Source organism: Choloepus didactylus, chromosome 1, assembly GCF_015220235.1.
Source record: "Choloepus didactylus isolate mChoDid1 chromosome 1, mChoDid1.pri, whole genome shotgun sequence".
Lineage (NCBI taxonomy): Eukaryota > Metazoa > Chordata > Mammalia > Pilosa > Megalonychidae > Choloepus > Choloepus didactylus.
The window spans coordinates 96976775-96997587 of record NC_051307.1 but is presented as its reverse complement, the minus strand read 5'-3'; the positions used below and the strand labels follow the sequence as shown (position 1 = coordinate 96997587).

Sequence of the window (20813 nt, the reverse complement as noted above, 5' to 3'; positions counted from 1 at the left end):
CATCTTCACTAACTATGGTAGCTTGGAAGCTGTATGTACCCCAGAAAGGATCATGTTCTTTTAATTCATTCCTGTGGGTGCAGACCTTATTGTAGGTGGGACTTTTTTATTAGGCTGTTTCATTTGAGGCCTGTCCCAGGGTGGGTCTTAATCTTCTTACTGGAGTCCTTTATATGATGAAAAAACACATGTAGAAGCTAAGAGATAATTAAGAGAAGCTCACAGAGAAAAGCCTCAGAGAAGCTAAGAGAGGACCCACAGAAAACAGAGGAAGCCACTGAAGCTAGAAGCTGAAAGCAATGAAATCTTGGAGAGAAGGACTAGCAGAGCCTACCATGTGCCTTCTCATGTGATAAGATGTCCCAGATGCCTGCAGCCTGTCTTCAGAGTCCACATATCATCCTGTTGATGCCTTAATTTGAACATTTTCATGGCCTAAGAACTGTAAATTATAAGCTAGTAAATCCCCATTGTAAAAGCCAACCCGTTTCTGGTATATTGCATTCCAGCAGCTTTAGCAAACCAAAACACTAGCTATCTGTGAAATGCAAATCAAAACCAGAGTGAGATATCATTTCATACTTATTAGAATGGCTGTTATCAAACACGTGGGAAACTACAATTGTTGGAAGGATGTGAAGAAATAGGAACACTTACTGCTGGTAGGAATGTAAAATGGTACAGCCACTATGGAAGACAATTTGGCGGGTCCTCAGAAAGCCAAATGTAGTTACCCTACCATTTGGAAATCTGCTACTTGGTATGTACCCAGAAAAACTGAAAGCAGGGACATGAACAGACATTTGCCCACTGATGTTCACAGCAGCATTATTCACAATTGCCAAAAGATGGAAACAACCCCAGTGTCATCAACAGATGAAAGGATAAACAAAACGTGGCATATACGTACGATGCAATATTATACAGCTGCAAGAAGGAATGAAGTCCTGATGCAGGCGACAACATGCATGAACCTTGAGGACATTATGCTGTGTTAAATAGTCAGATACAAAAGGACAAATATTGTATGATTTCACTAATATGAACTAATTATACTATGTATACTCATAGAGTCTAGAATATAGGTTACCAGGAGATAGAAAAAGGCTAGAAAATCGGGATCAGTTGCTTAACGCATGCAGAATTTTTAACTAGATTGAATTTAAATGAGTGGAAATGGATAGATGTAATGAGAGCACGTTATTGTGAGTGTATTAACAGCACCAAAAGGTGTGTGAATGTGGTTGATAGGGGAAGTTTAGGGTTATATATGTCATCAGAAGAAATGCCAGAGGATAAAACATGGGACTGTATAACTCTGTAAATCTTGTGGTGGACAGTGACTGAGATTAACAGTACAAACATAAAAAATTTCTTCCATGAACTAGAACAAAGGGATGAAACTATTATGAGACGTTAATAATAGAGTGGTGTATGGGGAAAAATGCAGCTATTGCAAACTATGGACTGTAGTTAACAGTAACATCTTAATATTCTTTCATCAACACTAACAAATGTACCACACCAATGCTAGGGATCAATGATAGGAAGGGATATCGGGTGTGGGATATTTGGGGTTTTCTCTTTATTTTTTTCCTGGAGTAATGAAAATGTTCTAAAATTGACTGTGGTGATGAATGCACAACTATGTGATGACACTGTGAGCTACTGACTGTACACTTTGGATGGATTGTATGGTGTGTGAATAGATCTCAATAAAATTGCATTTTTAAAAACATGCCTTAGAGATAGTCTATATCAGCAGTGTTTGTTTTTGTTCTTGTAGCACTGTATAAGTGTTCACAATTTAACCAGTCTCCAGCTGATGGACATTTAGGTTGTTTCCAGTCTCTTGGTTTTACAATCAACACTGACTGCAGTAAATTACATTGTACACCCACGGTTTCAGAGCATTTAAAGGATAAATTCCTGGAAGTGGAATTGTTGGATCAAAAGGCATGTGTATTTGTGATTTGGAAAGCTACTGCCAAAAATGCACTCCACAGGGGCTTTACCAAATTCACACTCCCATTGGCAGTGTATCAAAGTAAATTTGGGAGATTTAAGGAAGGAACTTGTGAGTTCTTTCTTTTCTTTCTCTTCCTCTCCTGTCATCCATCTATCATCTAGCATTATCTCAGACAAGAGCTTCTTTCCAAAGTCTCATGGGTGGGGGTGGGGGTGGGAGTGGGGCTTCTCAGAGATCTAAAAGGCTCCTTGATGCCAAGTTTCAGACCCATGCAGTATTCAGACCATTCCACAGGCCGAGAACCTAGCCTTTAGGACTTACATCTTCTACCAATTAACCATGTGACTCCAGAAAAAACTTACTCTCTCTGAGCCTCAGTTTCCTAATCTATAAAAGGGTGATAATCCCTGCCTGGCCTTCTTTGAAAGGGTGTTGCAAGTTGAGATATAAATGCTCTGGACACTGAGAAGAGCAGCTACTATTACTGAACCCCAAATCAAATCGGGCCCCAGCCCTCAGCGGGTTAAGTGCACAGTTTCATGCACAAGTCAGCTGAACAGGCGGAGAAAGGCAGAAAGGAAACAAAGGCAGTGCCCCGGAAGCACCCAGGAACACAGGTGAGGTGCTGCCCCACCTGAGACAGATGCTGAGACTGAAACCTTTGGGCGGCCCTTTGAGGGCAAGGGCCGGGGTGGGGGGAGCACAGAAGTCTCCCAGCCAACAACAGTGATAAGTGGTATATATTTCTCCAGGACCTGACCATCCCCAAGTCAACAGACAAATGGAATTTCCAGAAGCCTCAGGCTGATGATGAGGCAGTGGATCCACAGGTCCCCACTCCCGGCCAGGCTCGGCCAGAGGGACTGGGCTGCTCTCCTTATGCTCCTGGATTCTCTCTCCCTAGGACCAGAGCCCAGGAGTGGGGCTGCTGGGAAAGCAAGGGGGCAGCTCTGTGGTTCTGGACACCCATTTCCAAGTGGCTGTCAAATGGATATATATGAACGCACATCACCACCACCTTGTCAGGACCGGTTTGTTCTCATTACAAAAAGAAAAAACAGTGCTACCTGAGCAGGTGCAAAATGGCAGCCTAGAGAGCAGGTTCTCTGTATAACAGCTTGGATCCCAGAATCAAACAGGCTTAGAGAGAAACTTGTTTCTGTGATTTTCTAAGAGATCATAGGCAAGTCACTTAACCTTTCTGTCTTAATCTTACCTAATGATAATATTTTCTATCTCATGCAGTTATTATGAATATTTATATTAACAAAACAACATTAATATATTATTAATATATAAAATTAATACATATATTTTATACACATTAATTTTATATAAATTAACATATGAAAAAGAGCAACCATGTACCAGGTGCTAATTTAGTGTCAGCTATTATGACAAGTGAGTAAGAACGGAGCATACTGGTCAAGGGCACAAACCCTGGTAGAGACAGGTCTGAGTCCTGGCTCGACGACTTACAAACTGTGTGATCCTGAGCAAGTTGCTTAACCTCCCTGTGCCCCACCTTCTTGATGGGTAAAATGAGGATAATACCTCAGGGATTGGCTGTGAGGACTAAATTAATCCATGTAAAGTACTTAGAACAGTACCCTAGCCCATAATAAGCACCAGGTAAGTGTTGGCCTTTACTATTTACTCAGAGCCTGGCAACTAATTAGCCCTCAATAAGTAGATGCTAGAAAAGGTGTCCTGAGGACCACAGAGCTCCAGGCGTCTGCTGGGAGCCGGCTCAGAGGCATCTGTCGCCCTCTGGTGGACATAGAGGGAGGAGGCAGAGTGGAAGAATTTGCTCAGAGGTGTTGGCTGGCTTCAGTGGAAGATAATCAAGGAGGAACACTCTCCCTTCTCTCATGGAATTTGTTCCCCAGCAGGAATCCACTCATGATTCGGGTACTGGAAGGGTTCAAGTGAATGCAACTTTTGCCCTATTATTTTTCAGAAGCTTCATGATTTGAAAATTTATAGTGAAAGCTTTGGCTAGATGCTGCTACAGCTTCCTGTGCTTTCCTGAGGGTGGCTGAAGCAGGTTCTTAATTGCAAAAGCATGTTCTGAATCCCTCGGACTTCACTGAAATCACACACAGGATTACAGGCATACCTCATTTTATTACACTTCGTTTTATTGTGCTTTGCAGATACTGCATTATTTACAAATTGAAGGTTTGTGACAGCTCTGCATGGAGCAAGTCTATTAGTGCTGTGTTAGTACCAAAGGCTCAGGTGATGGTTAGCATTTTAAAGCAATAAAGTATTTTTAAAATTAAGATATGTACATTTTTTAGACATAGTGCTATTGTACACTTAATAAACTCCAGTATAGTGTAAACATAACTTTTATATGCACTGTGAAACTAAAAAAAATCATGTGACTCACTTTATTGTGATATTCTCTCTATTGCAGTGGTCTGGAAACAAACCCGCAATTTCTCCGAGGTCTGCCTGTATTCACATCCAATTTCCCAGGAAAAACAACAAAGAGTAAAACTTTCTCTCCAGCCCAAACTCAGAGCTCCAGTGTGTCCTTGGGTGGCTCACCAGGGCTGCTACCACCTCCAGCTCTGGGTGCACAAAACACACCACCACTGAGAGCCTGTGACACCCCAGATGCCAGGTGTTAGGAATCAAGACGGGGAGAGACAAAGAAAGCAAGCCCTTTTGGAGTTTGCATCCTAGTAGGAGGAGATAGACAACAAACAAAAGTAAAAGATAGTGACAAGTGCTTTGCACAGAATTAAAATAAGGTAAAATGGTATAGGGGTGGAGGCTCCTTCTGACTGGGTGGTCCAAGAAGGACTTTTGCCAAGGTGACATTTAAGCTGAAGACTGAAGACAAGAAGGGGCAGCCGTGTCAAATCAGGAGGCAGCGATCTCCAGGCAGAGGAAGGGAGAGAAGCCCTGTGCACTAGAGAGGGGTGAATGAAGTGGAGAAGAGGGAGGGGAGGCAAAGGGAGCAAGGCCCGGACTGTAGGGTGTGGAAGTCTTAGATTTTATTCTTGGAATTTAAATTCTTTTCTGGATGAAACAGGGAGCCAGAGCAGTTTTTTAAACAAAAGAGTGACAAGTAGTAATTTATATTTGCAAAAGATCCTTCTGGCTGCTTGATACAGATGCAGGGGGTGAGGCAAGAGTAGAAGTGAAAAGGAGGAGTAGGCTGCTGGCTTCCAGATACATGTTAAAGGTAGAATTTGCAAGACTTGCAAATGAATTGGATGGGGATGGGGGTGGGGGTGGGGGAAGGTAGCGAAAGGAAGTGAGGAATTTGGGGCTTGAATAACTACACAGACTTGTCATTTCTGCAGATGAGGAGGATGAGAGAGGAGATGATCAAGGCCTGAAAATCCAGAATTCGGTTTTGGACAGAGTAAGTGAAAGATGCCTTGTGGTGATGTGAAATAGGGAGTTGGGCAATCAAGACCCTAACGGAGGGGAGAGGGAAAGGATGGAGATACAAACTGGGGATATTAGCCAGGAGTTGGTATTTAAAGCTATGGGATCATGGGACTGGCAGAGAACCAGGAGAGCGGGGGCCCACGGATCAGAAGAAGCCAGGGGCCAACTGAGATGACTCCCAATTAGAATGGAAATGACCATTGGACTTAATAACTTGGAGGTCACTGGTGACCTTGACAGAACCATCTTAGTGCATGGTGGGAATGACCACAGTGAACTTCTTGTCATCTCTTTCCCTCTCTTTTCCAGTCCTCCCCGGTCTGTGGCTCGAGAGCCCTGGGAGTCATCTCCACTTCTATTACCCTGCATCCTCACACCCTCCAACGCTCTACTTCCCAGCTTTTCTTCACTCTCTGCTTCTCTATCTGCTCTGCCCTTGGTTTAGGCCTCACCACCTCCTTCCTGGATTTAAAACAGTACCTCACTGATTGCCTGCTTCTAGTCTCCTCTCCCTGGTCCACCCTTCATAGTGCCCAAGTGACAGCTCCAAAATGCACAACCGATGCTGAATTTCTGGTACTGGAGCCTCCCTGGCTCCCACCACCCTCAGGATGACAGCCAGACTCCTGCTGTGATGGTCTGACCCTTGTCTCCTCTCCACCTTCACCTTTACTCACTCCTTCCATCTGCCCCCCTACTGTGGCCTTGGAGAGCTACTTCCTCTTTTCACATGATTCTCTGCCTCAACCTGCCCAGCCTTCAAAGTGTCACCTCCTCCAGGGAGCCTTCCATGACTGCTTCCCACCGTTCAGGAGGCCTGGCCTTGGCCCCTGGCCACTCACCTGCTGCACGGGCTCTATGGTCAGCTCCATGTAGCAACTGATGGCTGCCATCGTTCTGAATGGCTTGCAGTTCGGTAGCATGGTAAGAGGTACCCAATCCAAATTCTTTCAAATGGAGACAGGGAGACAGAAAGAGGAATTCTTAAAGTCAGAAGGCATTAAAAAAAAAAAAAAAAAATCCCCATTTTCTTCCAAAGGACCCCCAAAGTATTTTGTTTGTTCTTTTACAGCACATCTCACTTTCTGCTTTAAATAAGATGAGTCTTATTTATTCCTCTAGATTGTGACCTCCTTGAAGCCAAAGTAGGTAGGTCACTGGTTCCCAAACTTCGCTGCACAGTGAAATCACCTGGAGATCTTAAAGCAACAACAAACTAACATTTAGCTCCCCCACCCCGGCATTCTGACTTAATTGGTATGGGATGTGACCTGGGCATCACATATTTTAAAAGCTCTGTGAGTGGTTGTAATTGTAGCAAAGTGTGGGAACCATTGCAGTAGGTGCTAAATAAATGCTTTCTTAAAGCATTTATTGTTCCCAAACTTTAACTATGCATCAGAAGCACCCAGTGTGCTTATTAGAACACAGATTGCTGGACCCCTCCCTCACTTGCAGATTTGGTAAATCTGGGGAGAGCTCTACAATTTGCATTTCTAACAAGGGCCTAGGTGGTGCTGGGGACCACACTTGGAGAACCAGTGCTGTGAGGGATTGCTGAAGAGCTTCCAAAGGCTTCTATTTCCTTCTTTCAGAATTCTAAGATACACAGAGCTCTCTTTAAATATGTTAACTCCTTTTGGGAATATAATTTCATAACAGTTGCTAAAATGAAATGAAAATAGCCTCCTGTTGGAGACTTCATAGAAACATCGATCTTTGGTCCAAGCATCTATACAAACTGGAAAGTCTTCTCAAGCCACAAGGACCTTTGTCATAGGAAGTAGCTTCTTATACTCCCCTATCTTCTATTTTATTAACCCAAACTCTACAATCGATTACACTGTTAAGCCTAGAACACTGAGATGAGTAATTTTCCTTTGTATCTCTCCAAATGTCCCTGCTTCCCCCTCCCCAGCCAGGGGACCTGGCTAACTCACAGTGAGCCCAATTCTTGCTCTGTATGAGGAACCTAAGGTAGTGATGAGCCCGGGTAATGGGGAGGAACGGGGAGGTTTTTTCGAAGGTACTTTCTCCATTATTTTGAATAGAGAACTTTTTGATGGAGACAAATGATCTCAACCAGAATAAATTCTAGTTATTTATGGAGGTCACCTGATTAGATCAGTAAAGGAAAGGAGACAAATACATTTACCCAGATGTATTAATACTGCCAGTGATAAGACCTCATAATTGAAAATGTTGGGTGTTGTTGTAAAGCATACTTTTAAAGATCAGCTTTGTAGCAATACAGGGTGAAAAAGCAATACAGAAAAATAAAACTAAAAGAGGAAATAAATACAAAAGCAATACAGCAAGTAGTGACATTGTGGTGATCACAATTAGCAAATGGGTCCTTGTGGCTTGAGAAGACTTTCCAGAGACAGCATCATACACAGATTCACAAGGTGCTGCACCAAACAGCTTAGCGTGGTGATGATGATACACTCTGGGAAACTATCAGGTGGTGGAAATGGTGCAGAAGGAAAAAGAAATGAAATATAAGACTGGAAAAATCACATTATTTCTCAATTAATTAATTATATATATTCCACTCAAATTTATATAGCATGTGAATTTAAATATATATGAGTAACTAAGTTGCCAAATAGGATAAGTAGACATTTGACTATTTCTTCTACATCGCTAAAAGTATATTATGTTTATTAAGTGATCAACAAAAACTTAAAAAATTTTGTAATTGGGAAAATGGAGGATCTGATTATGTTCAGGGTCACCTTAGCTTTGGGCATGAACAGTTTTTTAAGGTGAACGACTCAACCATGGAGGGACTCCCAGGATTTCCAGGCTGCTGCCCGCTTGCCAAGGCTCCCCGCCTCCGTCTCCTCCATCCCAGGGGACTCTATGGCGGGAGCGGGGTGGGGGGCATGGGGTGGGGTGGAGGGTGCGGGTGGTGCGGAAGTTTTCCAGCTGGTGAGACCTTGTCTTCATTTCCTGCCACCTGGATTTCTTCCTCATCTTTCTCTGCAGAGGTCAAAAGGGCTTGGGTGTCGGGGCTCTCTCTCACTTCACTGGCAAATCCCAAAGCCCGGCTCATCTTGCTCTTCATCACACAGGAAAGGAAAATGATCTGAGATGGTGGAAGTTAAGGCACAAGGAGCGCTCTCAGCTGCCAGTCCTTGCCCTGACAGCCCTGCTCTGCCTTCCCCACTCTGGGTGCTCGCTCCTCGCCAGGATCACCCCGCACGGTCTGTTCCCCAGAACAGACACGCACCCTATAGGGATAGGGTCAGGTTCAACTCTCCCTGTATTCCTGTCCCCCACAAGGGCCGGCCCCTGGCAAGACCCCAGCCCTGAGAGGCACCTGCTAAATACTTGGCAACAAGCAAAAACATTCTGAAAAACATCTTTCTTGAAGGGCTTGGTTTACAGGGTCCGTACATGAAAAAATAATCGTCTCTGGACCACTAACGGTAAATCCATCAGTTCTTCACACACACACACACACACACACACACACGCACACACACGCACACACACACAACCAAGAACACAGGAGAGCCATTATCCACTGTCAGCATCTTTGGTGATCTCCATCTCCCCACCATCTGAGCTTAGCTTGCCCTTGAAGCTGTCATCCCAAGGTCACTGGGGTGCCAAGAACCAGGAAGGTGCTAAGCAGTCAGACTGCAATGTCAGTGGCAGCACTTGCCAGCTTTTTTTTTTTTATTTTATTAAATTCAGTTTTATTGAAATACATTCACACACCATACAATCATCCATGGTATACAATCCACTGTCCACAGTATGATAACATAGTTATGCGTTCATCACCACAATCTATCTCTGAACATTTTCCTTACATCAGAAAGAACCAGAACAAGAATAAAAAATAAAAGTGAAAAAAGAACACCCAAATCATCCCCCCATCACTTGCCAGCTTTTATCTCAGCCTCCCCAACCCAGGTGACGATGAAGAAAAGGAGGTTCACAGGAGGGCAGGGACCCAGCCAGGATGAGATCCCCAAGCAGGGAGAAGAACAGATATGAACCCAGGGCCAGGAATCTTTCCACTCTCCTTCACTGTCTCAGAGAGCACCAGCCAACAGAAAATTTCTTATTAAAAATAAAAAAAGGAAATAAAACAAAAGGCTTCAAACCACCTTCCTGGCTGATGGAAGAGAGCTGCATCTAGTAAGAAGTAAAGAGGACATGGAGATGAGACAAGGCCTCCTCCCGCCACAGTTAGCTAAGCCCCTATGGGCCTGGGGTGGATACAGCGAGGTCCAGTGCTGCACCGCCGAGGGAAATCAGGAACCAAGGTGTGGCCCGAAGCAGGTACCCAGGCCGCCGGTCGTGGGCCACAATGGCCGAGGCATAGATGAGGCCAGCCAGGGCCGACAGGAACCGGGTCCACAGGTGGATGGAGGAAAACGTCTTACCCCGGCACTGGGCAGAGAGAGGAGGGGGCTGGGTGGGGACACTGGCATGCCCCCGTGTGCTGGGTGGAGTGGTGGGGTAGAGGCGGAAGCCCTCTATCCACAGCCAGCTCTAAGGGCGCCACTTCTATCAGGCTTCCAGCTTTTGCTCAAGCCACTTCCTTTGCCCAGTGAACTCCTATTCATCCCTCAGAACCTGACTTAAATGTGACTCTGGGAAACCTCCCCTTACTATCTCCATCCTGAAGGGACTGAGTAATTCCCTCTTCCGGGCCCCATCACTTTACATGGAGCAACTTTCACCCTGATCATGTCTTAGCTCTTTATACATCTGTGTACCCAACAGACTGGGGGATCCTGAGAGTCCCTGCTCAGTGCCCCCAGCCCTGACACTTGGCAGGGGCTCAGTGAATGTTGGCGGGTGAACAGGGGTAAGGGAGTGACTGAAGATGAAGAGCTGAGGCTGGTCCTGTCTTTCTATGATCACCAACTCACGTAAGGTTCTGAACCAGGCCAGACAGAAAAAGTCAGGAACAACCAGGTTTTCCAGGATAAGATTAGAGATAATATTCTAAACACTTTGAAGCCAAGGGGATATTTTGGTGGAATGAATAATGGAAATTTTGGTAAAAAAATGAAACGTATGCAAAGTACTTTATATATACTTTTCCATGTATATACATAAATACTACATATTTTGAATTGTATATAACTGCATAATATATATTTAAATTAATATATCAATAAATTATATATAATTTAGTTTGCTCATTAGATGATGGTATTTAGAGCTATACAGGTCTTGGGAGTAGAAAAAATTCAGGGGAAAAAGCATGCTTTGGCCAATTTCCCCCGTTTTCATTTTAACTCTGAAAAAGAATCCTCAGGAATGCTACATTTCCCTCCACATTTCTTCTAGTTTTGTTCCCAGGTCTCTTGTTTCAGGCCTGTCACCCATGGAAGACTGGTTAATAAAGACAGAGGGACAGAAGCGTCCCTGGGGAGCCGGGAAGCTGGGGAGGCTGCAGGCCGCTGGCGCAGAGGCTGAGGGTGGAGACGATTTCCCACCTCACAGATCCCAGGAAGCAGCTCTGGTCCCAGCTTGGACCCCGGATGGCCAGAAGCCCTCCCTGTGGGTCTCACAGCCTAACCAGCCCCAACCACCATTGTGCCGAGGACGCCGACGGCCAGAGAGAGACCCTCGGCTTGCAGGGCCGGGGCTGTACCCAGGGCCTCCTGCCCCTCGGCCCTGCTCTTGCTGCTGCTCGGGATGAGCCCACGCTGGGGGAACAAGGAGGGGCTCTCTGCTCCCACCCCGCGCCAGCTCATTCACAGCACCCACTGTTTTCTCGACCCAGTTTCTCTTCAGGCTCAGATCTAGGGTCTATAAGGCTGTATTTGCCTGCAGTGCAGGACACACAGTTGGTGCTTAATAACTGCTTAAAGAATGGAAGTGGGTTGGCGACTCAAGAAGTGACAGGTGTTTCTCCAGGGCACGTGGGCCTCGTCTAGCAGGTCAGGACAGATTGCTGGGCAGATGAGCTACCTGGGGCTGCCCGGCGAACCCCTGCTAGGGGCGGGGAGCCCCTACTTGGTAGGACTTGCCTCCCACGGCTTCTGCAGTGTGGTGATTCCCGGTCAGGACAGTGCTTGACTGCTCAGTGGGTGTGTCACGTCCCTCGTCCCATTTAAGGACTCACTCCTGGAGCAATGGGAAGTTTGTCCACTGTGCCGGTTTGGATGCATTATGTCCCCCAAAACACCATGTTCTTTAAGGCAATCTTGTGGGGGCAGATGTGTTTAGTGTTGATTGAGAGTTTCCATGGAGATGTGACTCAATCAACTGCAGGCGAGACCTTTGATTGGATAATTTCCATGGAGGTGTTACCCCACCCATTCAGGGTGGGTCTTAATTGAATCACTGGAGTCCTATAAAAGTGCTCACAGACAGAAGGAGGTGCTGCAGCTGAAAGACACATTTTGGAGATGGCCTTTTCCTCCAGAGAAGCTAAGAGAGGACAAACGTCCCAAGAGCAACATTTTTTAACACATAGGAGCTGAGAGAGTAGCTGGAACACAACCTGGGATCAGCAGACGCCAACCACGTGCCTTCCAGCTAACAGAGGAAGGCCTTTGTTTGGTGAAGGTACACTTGTGTTGTTGCCTTAATTTGGACATTTTCATGGCCTTCAGACTGCAAATTTGTAACCAAATGAACCCCTTTCATAAAAGCCAATCCATTTTTTGTATTTTGCATAATGGCAGCAGTAATACCCACCAAAGCCCCCCCAGCTATACTACTACTCAGCACCCCAACCTGGGTAAATTAGAAGCAGCCCCTGGGGACCTTGCTGGTCAGAATTCCCAGAAGACCCCAACCCTGCTGTGCTCCTCCCTCATAAGGGTACTCTAGCCCTCGGCTCTTCATGGGACCAGACACAGTCAGGGCTGAGCACCTGAGAGATTGCTCAGCCCGATCTCCAATCCCACCTCACTCTATCATCCTGCCAAGGGATTTCAGGTCTCTGCTTAAATGCCTTTAGTGACGGGGAGCCCACTACCTCCTAAGGCAGCTGTCAGGAATAACAATCCTATCTGCTCTTGACGTGCCAGGCACCAAGTAAAGGCTCTTACCCATAAAGTTCTTCCTTTTACTGAATGGAAAGTGCCCTCCTTCTCCCCAGTCTTGGTCTTGGTTCTGTTCTCTGCAGAGAAAATGTCTGCTCTTCCCCCCATAGTAGCCCTTCTGATTCCCGCACTCATGAGCTGCCTTTTTTCCAGGCCAGATTAAGTCATTCCTTAATAAGCGTTTGCAGGAACCTACACTTGGAACACAGTGGAGAATAAAGCAGACAAGCTTGCTGCTCTCATGGCACTGATGTGCTGGTGGTGGGGTGGGGAGGGCCAAGAGCTAACTTCATTAATGGGCAAAGTTGTTCACTGTAGGTTGTGAAACATGCTAGGAAGAAAATGAGGGGGCGGGGTGGTGGGGCTGTTTCAGCTGGGTTGATTGGGGCACTGCGCCAGTTCCTCCAAAGTTCTTCATGCCATCAGCTTCACAGCTCCCAGGCCACCCCGGGCCCTTCCCAGAGACCCAGCCCAGATTTCTGTCCCTCTGCTGAAACCCCAGGCATTGATGTTCCATTAAAATATCCCACATCACATTTCTGTCTCTTCCGTGAGACCAGAGCTCCCCACAGGCAGGCATGGTGTCTCGTGTCTGGATTCCTTGCCTGCCCCCCAGAATGGCCAATGTAGGGCTTCCCTCACCCAGAAACTTGAAAAATATCTGCCAAACAGAACTGACATGCTTTTGAATTACACAGCCCTCCAGCAGCAGAATGACTTTGTCCTCTAAATGGAGACCTGTTTATGCAACCCCAGTGGCTTTTTCCTGTTTGCTTTTCATTTACTAAAAGAAGTGGGAGTGAAAGCAGTGGGTTTTCCCTGTGAGAGACTCTAACAGTTCTCAGGGCCTCCCTGGGTTGGCTGCCCACCACCCATGCCAGTGCTCCCCACCCCCACCTTGCTGTTGTGCACGTTGTTACTCCTCAGAACATTTTAAGTCCTCATGTGCAAACACACACACACCTGGCAACATCATGCCACCTTCTGGAAGATGTGTAGTGCAAGGATATGCTCCCAGAGGCCCAAAGCCTACCACGGTGACCCCCAGCCCCAACCCCAGTCCCAGCCCCAGTCTCACGATTCTGGAGAGTGGGGGGATCCGGGAAGACCAGGAGCCGAAGGCAGCGATTCCACCCAGAAGGTAGCCAAGGATTTCGGTATTTTCCTGCAGGAATAGGTGATACACGGTCAGCACTCTGCAGAGGCTTGTCTACACATCCCAAGACACAGCAAAAATGGACCAGTCCTTTTCTGCTTTTAGTAGGTTCCTTCCAACAATGTCAGGGGCTAAAACCCCTCTCCCGTGGTAACCTCCGGGCCTCAGCATTTGGCAGGACCACATTGGGGGGAAGGTCCCTGCTCGACCCCACTGCCTCCCCATGGTGGCTCGGCCTCACCTGCAGCAGGCTTCCCAGCAGCCTCCGCTGCGGGCCCCGGATGGTGCCCGACGCCTTCGGGACAGAGGCCCAGAGAGTCCAGCCTGGGCCCAGGCTCAGCGGCAGGGCCAGGGCAAATACGCTGGCCCTGAGCCGCTGCCTCCTCTTCCTTTCCTGGGAGCCGCGACCTGCAAGACACCAAGATCCAATGTGGCTCCTGGAATCTAGAGCTCGTCAGACCTGCACGGGAAGAAGTGGTGTCAGCCTCCACCCCCCATGCCAGAGCAGTTCCCCCACTGCAGGACAGGCCAGATACCCCTGCCTCCAGGGCTCCCTGGTCATGCCACCCCTTCCTTCCCTTCCCATACTCCCTTCCCCCAATTGGCACATAGCATTTATGACTTAAGCAGGGACAACTGTTATCTTTTATCCTACATATCTGCATGCACAGAGCATCACCTCTACTAGAGCAGAAGCCCACTGAGGACAGGCACCATGTTCTGGCAGTTTCTAGAGTCTCCACAGAGCCTGGCACAGAGCAGAACTGGTATGAGCTTGGGGAACACAGCAGTGAGTGAATGTGTTTGTACCAAGGCACCTCGACTGTGAGCAGCACAGAGACCATGAGCCAGTTAGCAGGAGTCAATGGTTCTCCCATTTGGAGGGCAGCCACAGGTCCGAGAAGGCCTGTCTACCAGAGGCTCATGATTGTGCTGGGAGAGGCCTACCCGACAACCTCTGGGACTTCTCCCTCTTTTCACCTGTATTTCTCTGACTTCCCTGCCTGATGCCCCCACCACACTGCAGCTGTTCCTTCTAGCCCACTACTTTCCATCTTACTTCTCTCTCTCCAGCCCCTACCCCAGTGGTTCCCAGCCCTGGCTCATGTGGAAGCCACCAGTGGAGCTTTAACAAAGCACAGCCTGTCCCCCAGACCAGTTATATCAGAATCTGTAGGAGAGACTGGGCATCAATATTTTTAAAGCTCCCAGGGTGATTCCTGTAGACAGTCAGGGTTGAGAATCACTGCCCCACTTTCCCCCCACACCACAGTCTTATTTTCTGCTTATCACTAGAGCTTAGTTTGTGGCAACTGGAAAAAGAAAAAAATAACACTGACCGTAACCTACGGAGGAGTAATTTCTAAACACACCTTTGAATGTTTCCTTGAAATATAAGACAGACATTCCTTGGAACAATTCTAATAAAAACAATTCTCAACTGGGCACATGGAGCAGCTGACGGCATCTTATATTACCCTGCTGATGCAGGCATTCCCTCTTTTTGGAAAAGGGTCCAAGCACTTTGTTGTCCCTTCTCAGGAACCCTCCAGGCCCACACACTCAGGGGAACTCAACCCATCTCCATCATCTCCAGCCCCTCTGCCTGAGGTGGTGCACGTCCATTTCTGCCTTCCATTTCCAGAAGTTGTGGGGCTTTGTGAGATCACTATTTATTCCCTGAAGCCACGGCACATCCATCTTCCTGGCCTTCGCCCACTGTTCTCTTCACCTGCAGTGCCCTGGCCTGTGGTCTCGGTTCTAGGGTCACACCCTTCCTTGATACCTGCAGCCCCTTCTCTTCCTCCAGACCAGCAGCTCTAATTACGGTTTAGGCCCCTGTCTCCCTTCTTTGGCTGAGCTCAATCATGTCATTCATCTGCCCGCACCTGTCAGGGGCCCAGCTCAAGGCCTGACAAGGAGGAGGCACTCAGTGTACTGATGGATGAACGGATGAATGGAGAAAGGAACCGAGGGCCACACACTCACCTGAATTAGACTTGAATTTGGAGCCACAGACTGGAAAGAGAATGAACATAAAGTTCACTAGGTCTACAGTTGCTAGGTAGGCACCAGTGAAAACCTGGGGAAAAATGGAAATAGTCTTGGTGTTCTAACATCCTGTTCAGCAATGACAGCATCTCTCATTCTGGGCTCTCCTCCACCACGTGTTGGTCCCATTCCATACACGGTTAGCCCAGGGAAGCTTTCCACCCACCCTGAGAATGGCTGATTATCATCTCCATTTGATTGATGGGTAGACAGCATCCTTAAATGGCTAATCCCCAGGTTACACTGACACACCCATCAGTAGAGACGGGACAAGAACCCAGCCTTCCGAGTCCTACTCTACTCTTTCCACTGCCTGGTGTAGTCTTTGCTGTGAAACTTTGGCCCAGTCACTGAACTCCTCTGGGCCTCAGTGTCCTTATCTGTAAAATAGGGATAATAACAGTGCCTCCCTCAAAGACTGCTAAGTGAATTACATGAGCTAATACATGGAAGGTGCTAAGACTAGTGCCTGGAGGAAGGCAAGCTACCTATAAATGTATTAGGTACTGTAACAACAGAGTTAGTGGTTAAAAGCAGGAGTTCAGGGGTTTGAATCCTGGTGCTGCAACTTACTATAGATGGATGACCTTAGAGAAGTTATTCAATTTCTCTGTGTCTCAGTTTCCACATCTACAAAACAGGGATAATGATAGCACCCATGTCGTGGGATGCTTTGAGGTTTAACTGAGATAGAGGATGAAAGGTACTTAGTGTCATGTACTTAATAAATATTAGCTCTTATTATTTGACTCAATTCGGGCCTCATTACATTCCATCAGCTACTGAAGATGGACACCCAAAATGACAGGTGATTTGCTTCTGAGAAAACACTGCTCAGAGCAGGGCCTAGAACTGTCCAAATCTGTGCCCTGACCACTAGGCTGCCCTCCTCACCTCCCCCTGGGTGGGGCCCAGGCCAGGAGCAGCCCTGAGAGGGGCCCTGCTGTGCCCACCCCTTGTCCTATGGCCCGTTTTCCTTGGGATCCACGTTTTGGGGTAGGGACCCTCGGCACAAGTTTGTTTGAGGGCCTAGACTTTTGGGAAAGTTGAAACTCCTCTTCCCTCCCTCCCAAGCCCACACTACCCCCTAGGAAAGGATCCAGGCACCCCTGGTTAGCTAGGTCTTGCTCAGGGCTTTACAACAACAATAACAATAACTATTTATTGAGTGCCTACTATGCACTAGGCACTGTTTTAAGTGACTGGCGCAAGACAGTGAATAAAAGTGACACAAATCCTTGTCCCTTTGGTGTGTGCATAACATTCAGTAAACAAAAAACCTAATAAATACGTAAGGCATGTGGTGTGTTAGGGGGTAAGTGCTAGGAGGGAAAAACAGAGCAGGGTGAGGGAAAAGGCACTCACTGGGCAGAGAGGTGGGTCACAATTTTAAGTGGGTGGTCAGGAGAGGCCTTACTGTGAAAACAAATTTCTGAGCAAAGACTTGAAGGAGGCCAGCGTGAGCCCAGTGGGTATTGGACAAGAGCATCTGAGGGGGGCAGAAAGAACAGCAAGGGCCCCGGGCTGAGGCAAGGCTGTGCCTCATGTGCTGAAGGAAAAAGACAGAAGCCACAGCAGCTGCAGCAGGGAAAGGAAGACCGGGTCTGTGCCAGACTGAGCCACGGTCCCCTGTGGGCCTGACCTACCTGGATGGCGAGCTGTCTGGCCAGAATTGCCCCCACAGTGTCACACAGGCTGGCCAGGAGGCAGCTTGCAGCACACAGCGCCGACTGGTCCCGTTGGGATCTCTTCGTGCATCTCAGATAGAGAAGCCTGGGGTGACAGACGGGGCATGGACAGAACATGGGAGCATGAGTTTGGGGTCAGGTCCAAGCAGGTGTCGGAGGAGGGGAAAAGGGCATTGCAACTGTGTGTCCTTACAAAGCACTTTCTGCTCCAGATGTTCAGCAGGGGTTTCTGAACTTAGTTTACATGTGGGAAAAGAAAAGCTCAAAAGACCTGGTCCACAAGCCCGGGGCAGGAACCAGACCTCAAGACCCCTCTCTAGTGAAGAGGAATCAGTGCTCTGACACATCAGGCCGACTCAAGTTAATGGCCCACCGCTCAACACAGACAAACCAGCTGTCAGATTTTATTTTTCAAAAGGAAACAGGAGGGTTATAGAAGAAACATAATCACTGCAGTTAACTGCAGAGACGAGTTAATTGTCTAAATTAAGAAGGCCACTTGTGTTTCTCTGAAATGAAAGTGAAGTCTTTCTAACCATCTGGCTTCTCCGCCAGCCTGTGCCCACACTGAGCGAGCTCTTTATGCCCCTCAAAGACAACAGCAGGGACTTCCAGCTCACCTATCCCTGACATCCCCCTATCCCTGACTTCTCTCCCTTATGCCTCCCTCCCTCTGTCCCAAATATACATCCAGGGACAAGCCCAGAATGGGCAGGACAGACTGGAAGGGCCAGAGGGCCCCCCGTCAGCATCACTGATCGCCGATGCTTTGTTCTAGATGTTTCCCTGTTACATAGGCACCATCACACCTCTGGCTTCATTTCCTTTAGCACCGAGTGGTACTCACTCCACACAGTTGTTTGCTGGAGAGCTGGAGTGAGGATGGGAGGCTATCAGGCTCCCAAACACTTTCCCTATCTGCCAGCTGCCTGCCAAAGCCTGAAGCACAGGCTTTGGAACATCAACCTTTAATCTGTGCCCTGTGCTCTTGTGACCAATTCAAGGCCAAGGAGCGAAGACCCTATATTGAGACTCTGAGTTGGACCCAAATCAGACATAATTTACTTCAACCACCCATCTGTCAGAAGAGAAAACTGAGGCCCCGAAAGAAGTCACTTTGTCTTTGGTTATTTGGTGAATTGATAGCAGATCTTCCAGCTGCGTGTGTGGAGGCTTTGCTCTTAACCTTGTTGTTCTTCAGCTATTTCCCCACTTCTCAGGGGTCAGGGGTCCCAGGCTGACCTTAACCCAGCCACAGGCTACTCGGGCGAGACACCTTCCCCAAAAGACACAAGGATGCTGGGGGAAAGCAGAGTGTTCAGAACTGAAGCAGGGTGAAAAAGCAAAAGCTCTGCGCTCAGATTGATAAGGTGGGCATTCCCCAGGGAGTTACTTAACCTCTCCAAGCCTTAGTTTCCAGGTAGGAAAAGTGCCTAATAAGGCTGACCTCAGAGGATGGCTGGGCAGCATGTGGACTTCCTCATTAGTTTCCATCCTCTGATTGGGACAGTTTGATCCTTACAAGCCTGTCCCCTCTTTAAATAGGATCTGGGGTTTTGGTTGCAGAACCTCAGTCTTCCTCATCTGTAAATGCGAGTGTTGCATGGGGTTGTTGCAGGGATTGAGTTAATAAATCCAAAGCCCCTGGATCAACACCAGGCCCACATAAGCTGGCTAAGGGTTTTATTGCTATTCCAGTGACTGACTGGGTAGTTGGGCTGCGGAATCTCTGCATCCATAGCAAATGCCTGAGGGAAATATCCACTGTGTGCCTCAGGTGAGCCGGTCACAGCCTCCCTCAGGGGTGCTGGTCCTTTCTCCCCGGCCAGGAAGACCCAGTGGGCAGGTGGCACCATCCTGGGTGTAGTCTCGCACAGCCTGTGCTTTTCGGAGCCTGGCACAGGGTGGCTCAAGACCCAGAGGCCACCTTTAGCCAGACTTAGCTCCTAGAACCAGGTGACGTGACTGCCTGGCCAAAATGCTCTGGCTGTGGCCAGAATCAGGTCACCCTGGGTTGAGAGGGCCTTGGAAAAATTGAAGCCAGAAATATCAGGGGACTTGCCCAAGGTCCCAAAGTGTTGGTGGCAGATCTGGAGAATAATAATGGCATTTAATGAGCATTTACTAAATCCTTTACCAGTGTTATCTCATTGAATCCTCCCATCCGTCCTTTGCAGTATTATGTCCATTTACGTGAGGAAAATGAGGCCCTGAGAGGTTTTATAACTTGGCTTTATAACGCATCCAACACTCAGTGAGTCAATGGGGAATGACTGACACTAGAACCCAGGACTCTTGGTTTCCAGTCCAGGGACCCTCTAATCCACCACCCGGCCTCTTTGCTGGCTCTGAGACCAGCTTCCCTGTGCATGGAATCCGGAAAGAAGTACCCGACTTCAGTCTACCTCGAAATATTAGTTTCGATCCTGGAATTGTGCTTGCCCCCCTCCATCCCCACTTCCCGCCCCCTTTTCTCTAGGTTTTCATGAGGGAGTTAGCAGGGCGATAGGGCTCCATTCCCCAACCCCGGCAGACCCGGCCTCCCACCCTCACGCCGCCCGGGTCCGGGTCCCCATTACAGCGCGTGGGCGGCGATCCAGCAGGAGGACGCGCAGATCCACAGGCCGAAGGAGATGCAGACGCGGTGGCGGGCGAAGCAGCGATCCAGGTAGTCCCAGTCCCAGAGCGCGGGCGCCGGAATCTCCGCCTCCCCCATGGCACTCACTGCCCAGAGCGCTCCGCCCGGCCCAGTGTCCGAGCCTCGCGGAGGGCGGGGACCCGGGTGCAGCCTCCCCGGCCCGGGGCAGTGGCGGGCGCTACCGCCCCGCGCCCCCTTCTGTGTGTCCGATTCCGCCGCGACGTTCCCGGCCGAGCGCACCGACCGCGAGCCGGGGATGGGCGCGCCCAGTTCCAGGTTCCCCCGCGCTGGCGGCGGCGGTGGCGAAGACTGGAGGGAAAAGTTTCCGGGACCGCGCTGCTCCCCACCCCACGCGTTTTGTCGGGGGTCGGCAGGGCGGACGTCGCCCCCCAGCGGCGGGAGCCGGGAGCATCCTCCGCACAAAGGCTGCGGCCCCAGCGCCCAAGACCTCGGCGACGGCGCCCGCTCCCGCCGCCCCCTTCCGCTGCAGCCCTCTCCCACACCCCCAACCCAAACCCGCGGCCAGAGCCCGGCAGGCCGCGCTGGGCCGGGGGCGAACCTTGCGGGGTCATGGTCAGGCACTTTGTCTGCTCATTAATTCACCACATTTCCCAAGCCAAACAATACGCCAAGCTCTGCGCCTGGGTGCTGAGGAACCCGTGGTGACGGGGGCCTGGTCCATACATGCCGCCTCCTAGGAAGGGTGAGGCGACAGGCCAGGAAGGAGGAAACGTCCTGGCGAACAATCACTCGTAAATCTTCCTCTCTCTTCTCTGAAGCTGTCAACGGCACCCTCCGCCCCATCCTGTCGCTGGAGCCGGGCATCTAGACGTCCTTCGACCACGGCCCTCTCAGAGAAGGAGCCCGTTAT

At 48.8% G+C, this 20813-nt stretch overlaps 1 protein-coding gene across 11 annotated transcripts in view; it reads right to left on the bottom strand.

Annotated features, from left to right (window-relative positions):
• Positions 1-20813, bottom strand: part of TMEM44 (transmembrane protein 44) — a 53765-nt gene that overhangs the window by 29323 nt on the left and 3629 nt on the right. For 2 of the 11 annotated variants that reach the window (XM_037837986.1, XM_037837988.1), the window contains exons 1-8: positions 19884-20020; positions 17263-17389; positions 15554-15647; positions 13806-13972; positions 13487-13573; positions 9620-9790; positions 8343-8471; positions 6223-6327 (exon numbers count right to left, since the gene is read on the bottom strand). In XM_037837986.1, coding sequence (XP_037693914.1) covers positions 6223-6327; positions 8343-8471; positions 9620-9790; positions 13487-13573; positions 13806-13972; positions 15554-15647; positions 17263-17389; positions 19884-20020 — 1017 coding nt within the window. Of the gene's footprint in view, positions 1-6222; positions 6328-8321; positions 8472-9619; positions 9791-12414; positions 12486-13486; positions 13574-13805; positions 14025-15553; positions 15648-17262; positions 17390-19441; positions 19779-19883; positions 20455-20813 lie in introns of those variants that run through there. The other 9 variants (XM_037837981.1, XM_037837983.1, XM_037837980.1 and 6 more) reach the window with 9 other exon arrangements.